This window comes from Gambusia affinis, linkage group LG14, assembly GCF_019740435.1.
Source record: "Gambusia affinis linkage group LG14, SWU_Gaff_1.0, whole genome shotgun sequence".
NCBI classification, from domain to species: domain Eukaryota; kingdom Metazoa; phylum Chordata; class Actinopteri; order Cyprinodontiformes; family Poeciliidae; genus Gambusia; species Gambusia affinis.
In genome coordinates, this window is record NC_057881.1 from 3,353,084 (window position 1) to 3,373,756 (window position 20,673).

The 20,673-nt window shown below is 34.9% G+C and overlaps 2 protein-coding genes and 2 pseudogenes across 2 annotated transcripts; 2 read left to right on the forward strand and 2 right to left on the reverse strand.

The window, feature by feature from the left end:
• Positions 1-14,738, forward strand: part of LOC122843214 — a 45,958-nt pseudogene extending 31,220 nt beyond the window's left edge.
• Positions 2,996-6,743, forward strand: LOC122843215 (major histocompatibility complex class I-related gene protein-like). Its single transcript, XM_044137812.1, is given in 8 exon segments — positions 2,996-3,132; positions 3,848-4,201; positions 4,347-4,610; positions 4,703-4,987; positions 5,508-5,727; positions 5,729-5,835; positions 6,186-6,284; positions 6,568-6,743. Coding segments are annotated over 7 exon segments (1,101 nt in total). The 5' UTR covers positions 2,996-3,132; positions 3,848-4,155; the 3' UTR covers positions 6,648-6,743.
• On the reverse strand, positions 8,845-13,484 carry LOC122843216 (major histocompatibility complex class I-related gene protein-like). The gene is made up of 8 exons (XM_044137813.1): positions 13,042-13,484; positions 12,512-12,787; positions 11,084-11,347; positions 10,492-10,770; positions 9,894-10,196; positions 9,472-9,573; positions 9,271-9,288; positions 8,845-9,165 (listed from the first exon to the last, which is right to left on the reverse strand). The coding sequence occupies exons 2-8, from the start codon at positions 12,555-12,557 to the stop codon at positions 9,137-9,139; spliced, it is 1,041 nt and encodes a 346-aa protein (XP_043993748.1). The 5' UTR covers positions 12,558-12,787; positions 13,042-13,484; the 3' UTR covers positions 8,845-9,136.
• Positions 14,739-15,827: 1,089 nt separating the features above from the next.
• Positions 15,828-20,472, reverse strand: LOC122843217 (annotated as a pseudogene).
• Positions 20,473-20,673: the final 201 nt, after the last annotated feature.

Here is a 20,673-nt window from a genome sequence, read left to right on the forward strand (position 1 = left end):
AGTTTGTTTCTTAGATTAGCCACAAATTTATATCGTGTTTTTCTAAAGAAAGTTATTTTAAACTGTAAATTCACCTCCATGTAAAGAGTTTCAACCACTCAGAAACAAAACCGTCATTGGATCAAATCTGTTTCAACAAGTCTAAACTTTATCTGATATGCGGTTTGATAAGCAGGTTTTAGCAAAGACAAAAACCTGATTTCACTTCATAAATGTTAGTTGTGTTAATCCCTACCTGATGTAATTAGATATATACTGAAGTATCTCACAGTATCTCACATAAATAAATGATTGATTGTTTGCTGATTGTGTGTCTGGATTAAATTTCTTAGTGAGCTCAAGCCACACAGGAGCTGAAAGACAATAAATAGTAACAGCAGCAATATGGGTAAATCAGTGAAAGGATTGATGCACTTCACAAAATGCTTCTTTGTTTGTCTGTTTCTTTATCAAATCCTCTGTTGTTCTCTGTCACCAGTTGGTCCCCGTCTCCCAAGCTCTCATTACAATCCTTTACATCCCTAACAAAACAAGCCAACAGTAATTAAGGTGAGATGAGCAGATGCTGTAGTTCACAAGATTTATTTCTAAATGCAAACTTTTTACATGATAGCTGCAAATGAGATGGCAGAAATCTGATTACCTTTATATGGACTTGTCTAGCAACTCCACCTTCAACTGACAGAAATGATGAAAATGACAAAAAATGCTGCAAATTATGACACAAACAATTCAGTGATTTTACATTAGTTACGTCCAGTACAGATAAAATATACAGATTATTTTCCAAACATGAAATGTTGACGTATCAATCAATCAATCAATCAAACTTTATTTGTATAGCACATTTCAGCAGCAAGGCATTTCAAAGTGCTTTACATCAAATCAAACACAAAAATACAATGCAACATAGAATCAACAATAAAAACACAACATAGTCAGATTCCGTCAATAAATTTGCAATTGATTACGTTTTGAATACAACTCTAAACAAGTGGGTTTTTAGTTGAGATTTAAAGGAAGTCAGTGTTTCAGCTGTTTTACAGTTTTCTGGAAGTTTGTTGCATAGATGCTAAATGCCGCTTCTCCTCTTTTGGTTCTGGTTCTGGGGATGCAGAGCAGAACCAGAACCAGAAGACCTGAGAAGTCTGGAAGGTTGATACAATAACAGCAGATCTTTAATGTATTGTGGTGCTAAACCATTCAGTAATTTATAAACTAACAACAGTATTTTAAAGTCTATTCTTTGAGCTACAGGGAGCCAGTGGAGAGACTTTAAAACTGGTGTTATGTGCTCTATCTTCCTGGTTTTAGTGAGAACACGAGCAGCAGCATTCTGGATCAGCTGCAGCTGTTTGTTTGATTTGTTGGACAGACCTGTGAAGACGCTGTTACAATAATCAATACGATTGAAGATAAACGCATGGATGAGTTTCTCTAGATCTGGCTGATCCATTAGTCCTTTAATCCTGGAAATGTTCTTCAGGTGATAGAAGGCCGATTTTGTGACTGTCTTTACGTGGCTCTGAAGGTTCAGGTCAGAGTCCATCACTACTCCCAGGTTTCTGGCCTGATCGCTGGTTTTTAGTTGTAATAACTGAAGCTGTGCACTGACTCTAGATCGTTCCTCTTTAGGTCCAAAAATAATAACTTCAGTTTTGTTTTTGTTCAGCTGGAGGAAGTTTTGGCACATCCACACATTTATCTGTTCTAAGCATCTGTTCAGTGATTGGATGGGTTCTGAGTCTCCTGGTGACATCGTAATGTAGAGCTGTGTGTGATCTGCATAGTTACGGTAGCTGATATTATTTCCTGTTATAACCTGAGCTAGTGGGAGCATATAGATATTGAATAAGAGGGTCCTAGGATTGAACCTTGGGGTACCCCACATGTGACCTTTGACCTCTTTGATGAGAAGTTTCCAATTGAAACAAAGAAATCCCTGTTCTTTATGTATGTTTCAAACCAGTTAAGCACTGGACCGGAGAGTCCGACCCAACTCTCCAGTCGATTCAGTAGTATGTCATGGTCCACAGTGTCAAAAGCTGCACTGAGGTCCAACAGAACCAGCACTGTGGTTCTCCCACAGTCCGTATTTATATGGATGTCATTGAACACTTTTATGAGGGCAGTTTCTGTGCTGTGGTGAGACCGGAAACCAGATTGGAAGGAGTCAAAGCAGTTGGTTATCGTTAGGAAGCTATTTAACTGTTTACACACAACTTTTTCAATAACTTTGCTGATGAATGGGAGGTTGGAGATCGGCCTGTAATTCTGCAGTAGTGATTTGTCTAGATTGTTCTTTTTTATCAGTGGTTTGATTACTGCCGTTTTCAAAGCCTGGGGGAAAACGCCTGATGAGAGCAATGAGTTACTATTTGGATTAGATCAGTAGCAACAACAGGCAGGACTTTCTTAAAGAAATGTGAGGGTAGGACATCCAGACAGCAAGAACTGGAGCTGAGCTGACTTTTAATTTCCTCTTGGGTTTTATAATTAAGTAGTTGAAATTGGGTCATTTTTCCTGTATTTGTTTTGTTTGGGTTCAGTGTTGGTACTGACTTTATAGTGGATGTGCAGATTAATCCTCTGATTTTTTGAATTTTCTCTGAAAAGAAACTGGAAAACTGGTTGCAGGCAGCAATAGACTGAAATTCAGGTGGTAACGTGATAGGAGGATTTGTGAGCCTGTCAACTGTTGCAAATAAAGCTCGAGCATTGTTAATGTTTTTGTTTATGACATCTGCAAAGAAGGCCTGTCTTGCATGTTTGAGTGTTAAATGATAGTAACGTAGTTTTTCTTTATAGATGTCATAATGAACGTGAAGGTGAGTTTTACGCCATTTTCGTTCTGCCCTACGGCAGAGTTGTCTTGCAGATCTAACTGTTTGTGCATTTCTCCATGGAGATTTCTTCTTATTATGATAAATAATCTTATGATTATTTTCCAAACATGAAATGTTGACATAGTGCACTTTTTGCATAAATCAATGCCATGGGTTCACTCAAGGTTAGTATTTAACCATAACTTCCTCATTTCATCATCGCAGGACAGGAATGGTTGCTAAGGTGACAAACCGGCTTCACAACAAAAGTTTAGTGACTGGCAGACCGAAGTCCTAAAAATGAAAGGTGAGACTGAACACTGCAAAACATTTGATTCAAATTTAGTTGTGTCTACTATCTTCTACTCTTTAAGTAAAATACATGTATCTGTTGTGTTGTGTTAACTTTTTAAATTAATTTTGTCAAAACTACAAAAGCTGAGTAAACTGGAGTTTTTAGGTTAGCATAAAAAACAGAAAGAAGAAAAAGACAAGAGAAGGAACAATTTCCCAGTGTGCTTAGTGGCATGTTTTAGTATCATGAGATGGAAGTGATTGAGCATTAATCATTGATCTGCCTCTTGTTTGTTATTAAGTCAAATGTTTATTTTAATGCAGCTGACAGTTTGCAAAGCTTGAGGATAATGTTCTCTTCACATTAAATCTTTTTGAACAGAATTCATTGTGGTGTTTAATGAAATTTATTATATGATCAGAATTATTGTTCTTGCAATTTGAAACAAGAATTATGTAAAATACTTCATTTTAACTTGATACTGTGAGTAAAAATAATAGAGAAATATGTTTTTTCTCTTCCATATTGTGAAATAATTACTTGTTCAAATTACAGCATTAAGTTAAAGCTCACAATTTGCCATTAGTGAACTTAAAAAACAATATTTAGGCAACTTGTTTCTCGTTATATCAACTTCATGAACTTTAATTTCTGAGTTAAAACCAATACAGTTTTTAAAATGTTCATTTTTCATTTGCAAGTTAAACCACCTTCAGATATTTTACAGTAAAGCTCTGTCGGTGCTTGGTGGTGAGAGGCCGTCTTTCAAGAAAGCAGCTGTTCTTTGTTGTGAGGAAGCCATAAAAACAGGACCGGATCATTTGAAATGATGCACCAGATGTGGTGCTGATGCTCATCAGTTTGGATAATTTATACAACCAGGTTTCATCGCTTTTCTTTCTGATTGTTTCACATTTTCTATTTTACAAAGCAAGAATTCTCAAAAGATCATTCTTTTGCTTTTAGATAAACAGTTTCTGATGAAAAGTAAAAGATTTCAGTCCTAACATCACCACTTATCTTGTGTGTGACAACATGAGGATGATATTTTTTCTGCTGTTATGTGGTGTTTCATCAGCAGGTAAGTTTTTTCTTTTCCCTTTTTAAAAATCTTGTCTATTTTTATTCCTTGTAGTTTATTTTGACTTTCATAATTTGCTCCATTCAAAAACCTGCTGAAGTCAATCATGTCTGTATCGTGCTGAACATTTAAACCTCTCTTCTAGAAAAACATTCGCTGACAGTTTTGGTTACTGCCTCTTCTGGACTCCCTCATTTTCCAGACTTTGTAACCACAACACAGGTGGATAAGCTGCCAACAAGTTACTGTGACAGCAACAAAAATATTAGAGCAAACCCAAAATATGGACAAAAACTAATGAACATTGAGTCACAGATTGCTGATTGGTACATTGAACAGTGTTTTGAAATAATGCCTGATTATCTCAAGGTTAAGATGGGAATATTAATGGACCTGAACCAAAGTGAAGGTACAGTAAAGAGACTGTATTCATAATTGAGCTGCAACGACTTACCTTTAATAAATTTGATTCATAATCTCAGTTTCTGTTTTCTCCTCCAGCTGTTCACATTTTACAGGTTATTATTGGCTGTGAATGGGAGGAAAAAACAAAAGAAACCACCTCGTTTTTACAGTTTGGATATAATGGAGCAGACTTCATCAAATTTGACCCAAAGAAGTTGACATGGATTCCTCAAACTCCCCAGGCTGTCAGCGTCAAACCAAAATGGGAAGCTGATGAATCTACATACCATTTGAAACGTAACAAGGACTTCTTAAATCAAATATGCCCTGATTGGCTGAAGAAATATATGGCCAATAACGAAGGCCCCCTGCAGAGCACAGGTGAGTCGGATCAGCATGGTGTGATCAAATATTTTTACTTTCAGAGACAGAGCGCTGAATGCATACAAGGAAAATCGTAAGGAAAAATGGTCACATTTCTAGTGTCACATTTACACAGATTCAGTGTACTGAAAAATTACATTAAAACTTAAACTGACTTTTCATCAGTTGATTAAAACATGTTGGATCACAAGCCATAAAAACCACCAAAATGTGGAGTGGATCATTTTCTCCAGACTGTTACAACTTAACTGTGTAATCTGCTCCTCTTTTTTTCTTCATTGTTGTCAGAATAAATATAAATTTTAAAAACAGCTGAAGATCTTTTCATTCCCAAAAGATCTATTTTTTAATTGTTGTATTCATGATTTTTATTTCCTTTGTCATTCTGTTTTTCTGTCTTTAACTGCTTATAGAGTTTTTCAAAATCTTCACATTTCCTTATATGATTTTTAAATTTGATCTTACATAATAGAAAATTATTTGATGGTAGATCTTAAGCTGCCATCTGTCTCCTCAGTTCTTCCCTCAGTGTTTGTCCTCCAGAAGTCTCCTGACTCTCCAGTCAGCTGCTCTGCTACTGGTTTCTATCCCAACAAAGCTGTGATGTTCTGGAGGAAGGATGGAGAGAAGATTCAGGACGGTGTGGACGAAACAGAGATCCTCTGTAACCAGGATAACACCTTCCAGATGAGAGCAGACATTAATGTTTCATCTGTGAACCCTGAAGATTGGGAAAGATGAGTGTGTGTTTCATTTGGTGGATGTCAAGGATGATGTTGTCAGCAGACTGGAGAAAGAAAAGATCCAAACCAACTGGGGAAAGACACAGAAACATAATGATGAGGGTAAGAAAATATGTTCTGTTTGTTATAATATTTTTAAGTTTAATTAACACAACATTTTCAACAACACATCTGTTGTTTTTAGTTATTTTAACCCTGATTGCCCTGATAAACCTTACACTAAAAAAAAAGTTTATTTGGCATTCAAATGCAACCTTATTCTCCTGCATTACTGAACCTTTTCAAAAGAGGATAAAATTACATTATAAATCCAGTAACAGACTTTCCAGATATTTTTCCCTACTACTATTATTTACTGATTTCTTAACAGTTTTCAGTAAAACTTAATCTACAGTTTAAGCATCTCTTAGTAAACATGTTTATCTGCATCTGTTGTCTTTTTTTCTGTCCAGAAAAGCCCATTGGCATTATAATTGGGATCACTGCTGCAGTGGTTTTTCTTGTTATAATTGTTGCTGCTGTTGGATTTACAGTCATCAAAAATGGGAAAGGTGAGGAAACCTCCAGTGATGAGCTGGACGAGACTCATGATCTGAACGTAAAACTAAACTTGTTTTATTCAAATTATGACACAAAAATAATTTTGTGTAAACTGGAAATAAATTTGTTTATTTATTCTCATTATAGCACTTCTTAAAATTGTGATGGATCTTACACAGTTTGATTTATTGACAAATTCCCTTCCTCTTATTGTTTATCGCTTATTAAGATAAACAACTTATATTGTAGATTCTCCTAAAGATTAACTCTTTTTTTCTTTCTTTTACCTTACAGCTCTCATCAACGGTATTGAATTGTCTGAGAGACTCAATCAAGAAACCAGACTGAAGTCAAATCTGGACTCTAACAGTTAAAACAAGTTCAGAGCAGAAGAAAATATTCAGTTCAATAAATTTGATTGTATGGAGCATTTTGAGTTCTTCATAGCAAGTCTGTAAAGATGTATTAAACTCTGCCTAAATTAAGAATAACATTTATTTTGTATTGTAATTACATTGTATTTTGTATGTAGTTTAAGGAAATGTTTTTTTCTATTAAACAATTTTACAGTTTTTTTTCTTTGTCCGTGTAGCAATGAATTAAGCATGCAATATTTTGATTGAACAAAGTACAAAACAAATGTCGAAAGCTCAAAAGTTGTCAGTATTACACAAGCACAGGTATTTTGAGAGCATTTTCTCTCTATGTGGCTGGGAGAGGCCCATCAGCTGTTTTACAAACGTACCAGAGACGCTGGTTCAATCAAGGTGGAGGCTTCAGGCTGCAGGTGATGAAGGGAATATAGAGTAGCCAGGTGAGGTGGAGGGGCCGTGTGATCACCACTTGAAAGCAGAGCTAACGGTGGTCAGCTGGGCAGAGGTGAAACTCTGCTCTAAATATCTGAGCATTTAGTTAAAAAACATTTTTTATCCCCACACTTGCAATCATTAGACCGTTTCTTTACATTAGCAAAAAACATGTCTCTGTTTTTAGGTATGGAAGTGCTCTATGTATATTTTATGCTGAAGGAAGAATTGAAACGAGACAAAGTTTTTAGTTTGCCAGTAAATCTTCATTCCTAACCACACCTGCCATTCCAAGAAGTTGTGGTTGATGACTAGAAGAATAAAATGTAAAGCAGTTCAATGAACTTCCCCTACAGGGTGGATCCTCCTTTGAAGTGGATCCACCCTTCAGTTCCCTGAAATTAGGGAACTGAAAAACATTTTCTGTGGGTATTATCTTTTAGTGATTTTAAAACATGCTTTACTTTATCCTGTATTATATCTTGTTAAAGGTAATTTGATGCCAAACATTCATTATCTGAGCTGTTTTTATTTCCTGCTTTTCTTCTTGGCTCGATGTTATTCTTCTCTTGACAAAGAAACTCCCTCTTGGCTAAAATACTTCTGGTTCAGATTACATAGTATCATTCATTTGAATAGAAATCATAAGCTATAAGTTTGTTGGTAATCTTTTAATTCACCATTGGACAGACGGCAGGTCAGACAGATCTATCTACAGAAACTGGAATAAACCAGATGTGAAGGAAACTTGTGAAATGCTGCTGCTTCATTTAACAAAATGAAAGCACTGATCAGAAGTAGGACAAACTGGTTTTACTGCTCTACGTTCTTATATAAGACACAGCAATCTTGTGTTGTCTTTGTTACTTTTGTATTTAGCAAAATAATCTAGCTCAGATGGTTTTAAAAAGACAAATTTATGTACATGAAGGTCACCTGTATTTGTTGAAGCATTAATGTTTTTATCATGTGTAAAATATGAAAAGATGCAATAGAAACTTCTACCTAATAATTTATGAAATAATCTTTTTTATTATTATAATTGTTTATTTTGATGGATTTGTGACTCTGTAAACATGGTAAGTAAATTTATTCAAATTTTTTCAGTTCCCATGGAGATACCTTCAGTAAACTGGAACAAGATCAAAACAGAAAAGATTTGAATCAACAACATTAAATAATACAGATCCTATCTGTCCAATGCTGCCCTCTGCTGTCCTGATGAAGAAAGTATAAATAACACTAACTGATATTTTCTGTACTGGTTTGAATTCTCTGATCATTAAAATTGATATCAACAGGATAAATAAGTAGATGGTTACTCACACTTATCCAGGGTTCTGCAGGAGGTTTCTTCCTTTCAAAGTGGAGTTCCTCACTGTTCTCACTATGATGGGTTGCTGCAAACTCAACTAGGATGCACCTGACTGCCCACTGTTGCTACTTGCTCATACAGGAGGAGTGATTGCTGTAAAGTTTGTAACTTTATGCAATCGCCAGTTATTTATTTATTGATTTTTTTAAAGAAATAAAACTTTTTTTATGCCATGTGAAATTATAACCGATCTTAACATAATTGGTTATGTTATAGAGGAGACAAAAAAGTCAAACTGATTTGTAGATTATATTTAATAAAAGATTTCCAAAATTTAACACAGCTCCCTTTAGGGTTACAATCTCTACTCAATCCTCATAAATGTCTGTCTTCACAACAGGTCTCTGTCTAAGCTGTTACCTCAGCTGCTAACTTGTCATAGACAATCAAAATGTAGCAGAAAATTGCACATAATTTCCTTTGTTTTGCTGTTTGGATATTCAACATATAGAGTTTCACTATGTCTTTAAATTATATACACTTTTACTGAACATTATGCATATATAAGAAAATTATTTATTCAATTAGAAGGTGTGTCCAAACTTTTGGTCTGTACTATATATATATTTAAGTATATGTGAGAGAGTGAGAGAGAGATTATATCTAATATACATAGTATATATGTTAAATGGGCTTGTGAATTCAGAGCAGGATGCTACATTTCTTGATCTGGATTTTGCAGTCAGTTTCTCAGTGGTATGGTTTCAGACTCTGAGGAACCAAAAAGAGATAAAGTATAAATAATCCCCTAATCTTAGAATTATTTCACAGAGAATTTGGTGAAACAAAAGAGAAACAAATTTCAGGCCTACTTACCATGGATGACTGATCTATCTGAAAGTTAAACAGATTTTTGGGTTTCAATTTACAAATATAAAATAAAACTTCCAAAGAGAAACTATTCATAATTTTTAAGGTTTCTTAATTCAATGTGAAAAATGGTATGGAAACAGTCATTTGTTTGCTGTAATCTTCAGATTACATCGAGGTTAAATCATAATAAATACAAAATCTTACCGTTTTTTTTCTTGAAAGCAGTAAATGCTAAAGCAGTGATTATGATGGAAATCATTACAGAAATGACAGCAATGATGATGATTTTTCTCTGAGATGATTCATCTGGTCAAAGATAAACCACAAGAACTGATGAGGTAAGAGCATTATGAATGGGTGAAGCTGTTGAATTGAGTCATAAATGTTATGAGAATTGTCGTATTTCTGTGGTAGATATTTGTTGGGATATTATTTTATTAGGAAGAAATAAATGTATAGGAAACTGGAATCAGTTTGTGTTGCAAACAGCTCCTACCCAAAGTATTTCTGATACTTTCCATGCAGAATATGTGCATAATTCTCCTAATTTTCTGCTTTAATCATCACACAACTGTGTTAAATACTAACATATGCGTATTTAACACATATGAGATATTTATGCTCACCCCGGTTGGTCTTGATTACTTCTTTATCCAGCTTGATCAGGATTTTGTCCTCAGCTCCAGTAAACTGAAACACACAGTCATACCTGGCCCAGTCCTCAGGTGGGATTGATGAAATATTCAGATCAACACGATACTGGAATGTATTATCCTCATTGCTGAGGATATCTCCAGGGTCCACACCCTCATGAATCTCCTCTCCATCCTTCCTCCAGAACATCAGGAATCTCTTTGGGTAGAAACCAGTAGCGTGACACCTGACTGGAGAGGAGGGAGTTTTCTGAAGGAGAGAAACTGAGGGGTAACCTGATCATGATGGGGGGAAACAGAAGAGGAAAGGGATGAAGAGGTAAGTTGATGATATAATCAGAGTAAGGCAATGTTGTGTTGATTTAGTTACATTTATATGACAATGCAGAGCAAGTTTGTTAGAAAAGATGAGGGAACTACTTGTAATAATATGGCTTCAAAAGCAGAAGAAAAAGTTGTACAACAGCATAAATATTATTGAAAATGTAATTTTAAAGATAACTCTAGAAAGAAAGAGACAGATTCAATGTTGATGCACTAGAAGTACATGCAGTCAGCTCATGAACTGTACCTGTTCTAAACAAATAGCTGTGTCCAGCGACCAAGGAGTAATTAAGAACCTGATAACATCGATTTGTGAGGAGATCTCTGTTAAAAATGAGATCTTGTGTATCCATTTCCCAAAGCTGTTTGAGAAAAAGAGCCTCTTTTCTCAGCGCAATCCATTTCAGTCCATTTAAATCTAATTCAATAAAGTCTTCTCCATCATATCCATACTTCAAAAATCCAGTAACCTCTTTAGTTTCCATGTTCAGTTCACAGCCACCAATCCTCTGTAAAGCATGGATACCTGGAACAAAAATAATATTTTGTTGTCTAAACATAGCTTTAATAACATGGTGGATTTTTAAACAATGTTAAAATGTAGAAGTGATGAAATGTTGAAAACAAATATTATCTTGAAGTTGGAAGTATAATGATTGAAGATTTTTAAAAATTACAGAACATTTTGACCACAAAATGAAAAACAAATTGATTAAAAAAACAAACAAGAAACATGAGTTTAATAAGTAATTGATTTGTTTTTACTTTAAATTACTAAAAATTAAGAACATTAATCTTATCTCTATGAGATAAACTACTAATTAATAAACATACAGTACCTTCACTTTGATTGAATTTCTTCATAAGCTCAGCGATCATGTATCTGAAGAAGGCAGGATTGGTGATAAAGCAACTACTTTCTATAAACTCAAATAGTTTTGGATCATCACTAAATATTTTCTTCACCCAGTTTATTTTTACATAAAATATTTTGTTGTTACAGAAAACTCCTTCAATGTCATCCAATTTTCCAGCAATTTCATATACAGGAACATTTCTGAACCCAGAAGATCCAGTGAAGTAAAACTTCAGGAAGTGTGTCTCTGTATGAAAAAAAGACATTTTATTATAAAAAACATATCATCCTCTTGCTGCGTCCTTGAGTGAAAATCTTTGCTAATATTTATATTCACTTTATATCTCTTCAGAGTTCTGGAGGATCTTTAGTTTATTGTATACTTCTTCATTTTGTCTTCATGTTTCTTTAATAAATAATGACATAAATTTAGCACATTTACACATAGGTTAGGGTTAAATTTACTTTTTTCAGAACTAGGTAAAAAACAGATGATTTTTAGATTTAAAAAAATACCACCAAAACATTGTTTTTAAAAATTTTTTTGTACTTAACATTTTGTTACATTAAAAAAAATCCAGCCACAGTGAGAGGATAATGTATAGTCATAAATTCTCAACTAAAAATATATATAAATAAAAATGTGCATTCTGTGTATGTGTATAAATACTAAGAAAGAAACTGAGGAGTAATCTGAACACTATAGTAGAAAACCAAAAAGAGGAAGAAACAAAGAGTCTTCATGTAAAACACGAGGAAACTGCTTTTAGTAAACAGGTTTCAAAAGCAGAACAAGGAACAAAAAGATAAGTGTTAACATGTATCAACACTTGATACATGTTGATACACTAGAGGTACATTTAGTGATCTATATGTACCTGTTTTTAACAGATTGCTATATCCAACTATCGAAGGAAGCATTGAGAACATAGAGAAATGTTGGTCGTAATGTTGAAACATTTCTCTATTCAACTGTTAGATTATAAATACTCTGTTGTATGAATTCCAGCCAGAGAGAGAGAATAATGTACTGTTACAGCTTCTCAACAGAAAATAACCAAAAATCATCAATATAATATTGTCAAAGAAATACTGTTATCAATGAAAAAGACAGCTATAGAAGAGGACCACAAATTCTGCAGTTACATGAAGACAAACGGGAACAAAAGAGGAGTGTGGTAACATCAGATAAGAAGGGAAGGACAGAGATACAATTGTAATTTAAAGCTTATAAGTCAATAAATACTTTGTTTTTTGAAATACACAAAAACCATCTATACATTAGTAAACATGATCTAATTTACCTTTTAATTAGAAATTAATTGATTTTTTTCTATTTACATAGAACCTTGATAAGTAAATAAAACAATATCTGGCGTAACAAAATTTAAATTGTTTTACTTTTTCTTACCTGCAGATATAGCGTGGCAAAACATAAGTATCACCAAACACTTCATGTTGCTCAGAAAGCTGAGTGTAAACAGAGATTATGGAGAAAGTTTCAGTCGTTTATGTTGTTCACACGTCTGGGATTCGGAATGACAATGGTGATCACAGAATGTGCACCGATTAGACAGATGACCCTGAGCCAATAATGAAGCCAGGAGATGTTTGACTCTTTAATCAGCAGGTTACAACTACTTCACAGGCTGGATGTGTGTGAACTGAAGTGTATAGGTGTGTGGTTCTACAAAGAAAACGAATAAATACAAATTACAATCCACCATGAACGCAGATATTCATTTACAAACATATTCTAATCATATTATTTGTCAGTTTCATTACTATTAAGGTTAAATAAAGTAAAAGAAAGCAACTACACATAATATGGTTAACCATTTTAGAATAGAAATTAGCTAAAAAAAATCTAACAACAGAAAATGTTCAAAGTACTAAAATACACGTATAATTCCACTCAAACATAAATACACTGCAACCTACCTCGCATATGGACGCACACTCGAACGAAATCGCAAAACCATCCTCAAACACCACGTCCGCTGACCTGCACGGCTTCTCAGACAATGTTTTGGTATGAAAAAGAAATACTGCTCACAAACGGCCGCGCCACCTGGTGGCCAAGATAGGAACTGCAACATGACCTTCAGAACAGTTTAACCTGTAAAGTCCAGGCATGCTTTCAGTTCTATGTTATTGGGCGTGTTTAATGTGGATGACTCCATCCAAAGCAGGGCCGTGCAGAGACCTATGGAGGGGCAGGGGCTCAAATTTCAAAAGGGGGCACATTGAACAAAAACTCTGTACAACAACATAGCAACAACCCATATTAATCAAGACTGTAACTGGATCCTACTATATTATTGCTATCATGCGGGAAAGTGCAAAGCAAATAGGTATAAAGTTTCTGTTTCTGCTACGGACAGTCCTGGAGGGCTGAGCTGAAACTGTAGCTGTTAAACAGACCAGAGGAGAGAAAGTCTCTGGTTATGAAGTTATGAAATAAGCTAAATTGCTGCCATTTTACTAATTAAGCCATAATAATATCTATTTAACCTCTAGAACAACCTGGCTGCAGACTGATTTATAGATCTTAAAAGCTCAAAGGAGTTAACTCTATATAATAGTTTGATGTTAGCACCTCTGAGATCTTAGAATTATAAGAGTTTTCTTATCAAAGCAAAGAAAACTCAGAAGCTGCTGGTAGGGGCCATTCAGGGGCTTCCAGACATTCAGGGGCCCCTAGAAATGGTTTAATTGTAACACAGACCATAGATCTAAACCTTAGCATTAATTTATAGAGAATGACAATGTTACATTTTATTTAATGCATTCAGCAGAGAAAAATAAATAGCACATTTAGGATTTAATTAGGAAGTTTATTTTGGAAAAGTTTAAAGAATCATCTTGATAGTTTGATTGTTGTTACCATGGCTACAATATGGTGTAATCTTTGTGTTTGAATTGGGTTTGTTCACAAATACATCACAGCAAATAACTAACAATCAGTGATTGATTTTAAACTCTGCCAATAAACCTGGTCTCCCTCTTATAGATTCACCTTATCAATATTTAAACATGTTAGTGATGCTGAGGTTCTTAGTAGGACGGGTTCCGGAGGGAGGGGGGTTCTGTCTAAGGCCCCATATTACCTCGGGTCGGCCCTGCATGAACAGCTGCTGCGATGCACATCTCTGGAATCCACCTGGAATGTACCTGGAATCTACCTGGAATCCCCCGGTGGCCCCTGTCAGTCCCTGATGCTTTGGAGACATTTTGATTCATTTAATTGTGGCATGTTTGGCTGTTTGCTGCGGTTCTAATTATTGCTACAATATTTTCTCTGATGTTTATTTTGTGAACTCTAAATGCTCTGAATCTTCCTTTAACACTTGAGGTTCTGCAATAACTTCTATTTACAGCCGCGAATCTCCAGCCCAGATCCTGTCAGCAGTGGCTTTAAATCGCCTGGTAGAAACGTTAAGTAGAAGCAGAACGAACAACTGTATACTGGGATTTAAAATCCTAAACAGGACAACACCAGGACTGATTTCAAATAACTAAGATGTCTTTATTTCTGTCTTGACAGGAACCATTCAAAATTGTCAGCATAATTTTGAAACACAATAAGTTTATGATCAAAATCTGCTTTGTGATTGGGATCAAAAGGATAGATGCAGCTAGGATAATTGGACGTAGCAAGAGTTAGATAAATATATTGTCTTAACTTTTGTATAAACTGAAATAAGAGCAATATTTTAATGAGGAAAACATGCAGTTTTTATCTGTTACCTGGTATTTCCAAACTTTAAATTTATTCTTGGACTGTATGTTTTACATAATATGATTTCCTTGAAATAAGTTGCTTTGCATGACAATTTATCAGAAAACTGTACAACCTGAATGATGAACAATATCCTAATCAATTAACTTCTTCCTGGTTTCTATTTTGTTGTGCCTGTTTAATGAATTATTAAAGGATATGTTTTATTGTAATAGTTTGTTTCTTGTTGTTGAGCTCTTTTATTAGAGGGTGTATATCAAAATTCACACTGAGCTTTTGTGGTTTGAGCTCCAATATGGAGATGCCGTTTCCCCATTTTGAACCGCACGACATGTTCGCTTTGTGAATCAGAACTGATGCAGAACATTCAACAACAGACAACTGAATGGGATGACAAAACACACAGTTCTTTGTTGCTTATTTACTTAAGAGTTGAGAAATTAGAGGCCAATATGGCTAATAATAAAATTTCTGAGTATTTGTAACAAATGATGGACCCAGGCTATAGCTGACAATTCGGTCAGACTCCATTCAATGACAACCTTCTGATTCTAGTTGATCACCAAGTAAAGAAACAGCTATTATGAGTAATTTTTCATTGTGTGAATCAATACTGACTTTCTAAAATTACCCTTTTGAAGAAACAAATACTTGGACACTAACAGGGAAATGCCTAATCAAACCTGTCCTTTGTCCTTAGACAGAAACCAAATACTATTTGTTGGCCAACAAGGAAGTACCAAAACCTGTTCTGGTTAAATTTAACTTTCTGGTGCAAGTGATCTTATCACTGTCATAGCTTCTAGTTTTTGCTTGTGGATTCCTGGTTTAGTTGTTTTTTTGTTTTGTTCCTGATTTTTTTGTTTTGTGATTTTGCTCTAATATAGTCTCAAAAACTCAGCTGAGTCTGGTTCTCATTTTCTGATCTGGTGTCCAGTGTGGGTAATCAGAAGAACCAAATGCAGACAAGATGGTGGTGGATATGTTATCAGTTTAATGATAAATAAAGCAGATATACAGTACAGAAGAGATGCACAAAATCAGTCCTGGAGAATTTCTATCATACTTTCATACTTTACCATCTTCAATACATCTGAATCTGAATATAACTATATACATCTATAAATGGGAATGGAAATCTGGTTGATACAGACATAAAATGTCACAATAATTAACCCTGGAGAGAACAAAGCCATCGGGTAGTTATGTAATTAGAAATGTCAACCAGTCAGCCACTTTTATTTTATGATGATCTTTGTCTAACTCTCAGAGTGAAACTATTAAACTAAAATGATTGTTTACATGGAATCCAGGTGTTCAATCACCATTTCTATCACAACTGGACTCATTCAAGTCAACAATATCAGCCCCTGGTTGCTTTTCAAGATGTCATAACCCTGAAAAACAGATGGGATATTAAAGTGTTAGTTATGTAAAACATGGTGAATACAAGTTCCTTGATTCCTTTACCACTTTTCATCTAAAATCATGCATATAGTTGTTCTTCATATACACTTTGACAGACCATGCTTTTCAGGTCTGATGATTCTGTAACTCTGTAAAAAATCACTGAGTGAAAAAGCCTCAACCTGCTGCAGGAACTACAATTGGCATCTGCCTAAGAGTTTCTTAACAGTAGTAAACATAAGGACTTTTTCCACAGTTTTTAAAGAATGTGGAGTACAGTTGTACATCTCTATAGTTCAAAACCTAAAATATTTAATGGTCAAACCAGTAATAATACAATAATGAGCATTTGTCAGTAATCTTTGTGTTTTTGTTAGTGTTGGGGCATTTTCAATGCTTTTTTTAGCTTTAGAACCACCACAGTTAGAGAATTTGTGAAACCTCAACTTTACTGTGGAAAACAAATGTTCACTAGTTTGATTCTTGTTTGGGATCTTCTGAATCCAAAATCATGTATTATCTGGATAAATCTTTAGATTCCCATTATTTACTTTAACAGATTTATAATGTACTAACTGAAAGTGTCATTTTATGAGTTCAAGAAAAACATAAAATATCAGGTTAACAAATTTTAAATTGGAATTTGGCATTTTTATCATATTTAAAATGAAAGGATATGTGGTGGGCATGAAATGCTTACACCTATAGAGTCAACATAGATTAGTAAAGTAGCCTGGAGCCTTTTATAGTTTAAAATGAACCAAATAAAAACCTTTTTTTAACCTTTATTCATGGGTAGCCTGTTAGACTCTGTTAATTTTCCCAATAATTCTCCTTGTGGTGTAGCATATGACAGAGTAGTACTACCCACCATTGTGGTTCCTCCTCCAGGCAACAAAAGCAAGAGGGCAGGCCAGTGCTGCTAAAAGCAGCAGAACCACTCCAATGGCAATACCAAGGTTTTCTCCAAGAAGAGAACCTGGAACCATAGAAAAACATTTTGAATAACAACATAAGCAATTTGGTTGTGAGCTGTTTCCAGAGTTATTGCGGTGAAAAACAAAAAGCAATGCAAATAAACCGTTCATCTCTATTTGAATCCTACCTTGGTTTGTTCTGATCATGGTTCTGTCCAGCCGGATGGTGATGCTGTCCTTCAACCCGGCAAACAAAAAAATGCAGTCATATCTCCTCCAGTCTTCAGCTGTGACTGCAGAAATATTGAGATCAACACTCATCTGGAAGGTCCCATCATTGTTAGGGAGGATTTCTCCTTTCTCCACATGTTCACGGAGTTCCTGTCCATCTTTCCTCCAAAACACTGTGGCTCTTTCAGGGTAGAAGCCTGAAGCGTGGCAGGTGACTGCAGAGGAGGGAGTCTTCTGGAGGAGAGACACTGAGGGGCGAACTGAAGACACAGGCCAAAAGAAATGTCAGCTCAAAATGCAACAACTGAAGGAGAGGTCATGAAAGCTGTAAACAAATCTAAAAACATGAAAAATACAGGAATATTTTTCCTGTATTCAATAGAACAATATACTCAGACATTTTTAGTGCTGTATATTAAAATAGAATGGTCTATATTATCATTAAATAAATATATTAATAAACCATCACCAGAATAGAAGGAGGCAAAAATATGCATTTATATATTTTTTAATAAGAATAAACTTCATGACTGGGGGTTGTACCTGTTGTCTGTAAGGAACTTTTCCCATAATTCAAATACAACTTAAGAAAATGTTTGCAGTCCTCAGTCAAAGCATACTTCCAAAACAGATTATTTCCATCACTGTCCCAGTTGTGTTTGTTAATGACAGTCTGATGTCTTGGACTGATCCATGTCAAGGTTTTCAGGTCGAATCTTATGAGGTCTTCTCCATCATAACTGTATTCATTAAAGCAATCAAATTCTCCGGTTTCATCGTCCCAAAAGCATCCGTTTGCCCTCTGAAAATGTGGACACCTGAAATAAAAAGATAAACTTAAATGTTTGGGTGTAGAGTGAAATGACATCAAAACAGCATCAAAGACAAGTAAGTGTTGAGAGATGCTGTCTAGTTTCTGTCAGCATGTAAATGTGTTTGGTCTAAATAGAAAGTATTAACATGGATCATAGATTAAGGTCTGTATTTTAATCTTCATGTTTGAACTCATGTTTAAGACTTTTATTTTGAAGTTAGGGAGAAAGTAGCTCTTACATTGTAAACTTGTAGGCAAAACAGACTAACAAAGTCTTAATATGGAGCTGATGGACAACCCTAAGTCAAGTCAACATAAAAAAATAAAAAATTAAAAACCCTCCAAAACAAACTTATTTCTGCAGCAACATTTTAAGTACTCGGTACAATTTTTATTGTAAATGTTTAAATGCAATATTGTAAATGTTTTAAAATATCAATACTTCCTTGACCATTATAAACTGATAGACAATGTATACCAGGAACATTAGGCACCCACAAAAAAAAGCCCCTTTTTTATTTTTTTATTAAACAGCATCATCATGAATAACTGGCCGATTCCCCAAGGAGAAGAGTGCAGCTATTCTCTTTGACCTTGTTCTATTTAGGAGTATCACATTTCTGATCTGTTCACACCTAAAGGTCCATAGTCTGTTTTGTCTAGATTTCTGTTTACCTTCTGGTGTCCATTTCACTTTTGATATAGACAAGCATAAAAACTGCAATGTAGTCAAACCTGACAAGAATATTTCACAATGATTACCTATTTTTAACCCTGGTTAACAAAATGTGGAATCTTTGCTCTGTTTGTGGAAACCAAAATAGAGATTTTAGCAATTAAACCAGATATATTATTACAGTCTTATGAACCATACATTTATAATAGCCCTACATTTGCATAGGCATCTTGCAAAATCTGTCACTTACCCTCTGACTGGTTGAAGCGCTGTTTCAAGGTTATAATTGTCGCTTTAAAGTCCAAGCGGTTTAACAAGCACTTGTTATTCAACCACTGCAAATGTTGAGGATCCTCTTCAAACAGTTTACTCATCCAGTGTGTTTTGGGTATCGTATCCTTTAAGCTGTTGTCACAATACGCCACCACTACACCATCAACTACTGCAGATGCCAAAAACTCTGGAAAATCTTGAGATTCCTGTGGTGGCAGAGAGGATATACCACAGGGAATGTGGTTCTGTGGGAGAAAAGCAATTCCTCGTAAATCTTTTGTTTACATGTATAAATCTAAATCTATAAGACATTGCAGTGAGCCAACATTGCTAACCCCATACCACTTTGCAGCACCAATAGTCAAAGCATAGTTAAGTTTCTAATAGTTATAATAATTTTATATTCTATTTGAAAACAGCAGAAACATCATCTCACTTAACAAATCACTACAGTTCATAAACCTTTTATTTCCTGTTTAAACAGACTAGACATTCAAAACATCTGTTTCCAGAATCAGTCTCTCCTATGAAGTAATAAACCACCAGGCAGCTCCATAAACAAATGTATGCTATTCAGAGGTCATGCTCATGTAATTTCCAATCAGAAATTTGCAAAGTAGCTTTACTGTTCAGTAATTATGATTTAGGAGTAGAAGAGGGAAGACTATACCAAGAGATGCAATGTGACAGATGAAAAGAAAGGTAAAAAGCCTCTTCATCCTCTAACAGAGCTCAAGGATAAAAACATCTCTGCAATCAGAAAAGCATGAAATCTGTAAACATTCTTAGCATGTCAATTTACCTGCATGTATTTTACTCAGCTGTGTTTACAATCATTTTTGGTGCCACACTTCTTGAGAAGAATTAGCTTCCTGTGTTTATCCATGGAAATTAGACTCTGCTGCCATTAGAAACATACAATTTAGATATGTTACAATTGTCATTTATTAATTAAGCCTTTCAAAGGCAAGCATGTTTTTTTTTTTTATATGTAACCTAAATCCCAATGCTTTTGTAAACAGTTACAGTGCTTATCACCAGACAGCCATTTGGCTTAAAACAAAAAAAAAAAAAAAAAAAAAAATCATCTACACCTTGGAAAAATAATTAAATAAACATCAAATGTCGTGATTTCATTAAACATTCTGTCACCAGTTTGGGTTGTGTTTACTCAGCATGCTTATAGAAATCTGCACACTCACCTGTTACGTCATGCTGCGTTTAGGGAATATTCTTTCAGGTAAATGAGAATAGGGAACTGGTTTCTAGAAAAACCGTTACTGCATCAGCCCAAAGCGTCTCTTCCTGTTACATAGGTATCATGACAGATTGGTCACTTGACCAATAGGAGAGCAGGTTTCTTCCCACATCACGCATTAAAAGGCGGGAGCAGGAGGGAAAGTGAAAGTAAGACTGTGGAGTTCAAATTAACAGCTAAATGGCATTTGCAGAGCTACCTGAAATAGCGCAATCGCCTTTTTTAGATTCATGTATGTATAGAGCTATCAAGCGT

Excerpts from the sequence above, each read along its gene's own strand:
- LOC122843216 (XM_044137813.1), bottom strand. The coding sequence starts at position 12,557 with ATGAAGTGTTTGGTGATACTTATGTTTTGCCACGCTATATCTGCAG. Across the intron at positions 10,197-10,491 it reads CAGCTATTTGTTTAGAACAG|GTTACCCCTCAGTTTCTCTC; the intron begins GTACAGTTCATG and ends CATCATGATCAG. Across the intron at positions 9,574-9,893 it reads AGTAATCAAGACCAACCGGG|ATGAATCATCTCAGAGAAAA; the intron begins GTGAGCATAAAT and ends ATCTTTGACCAG.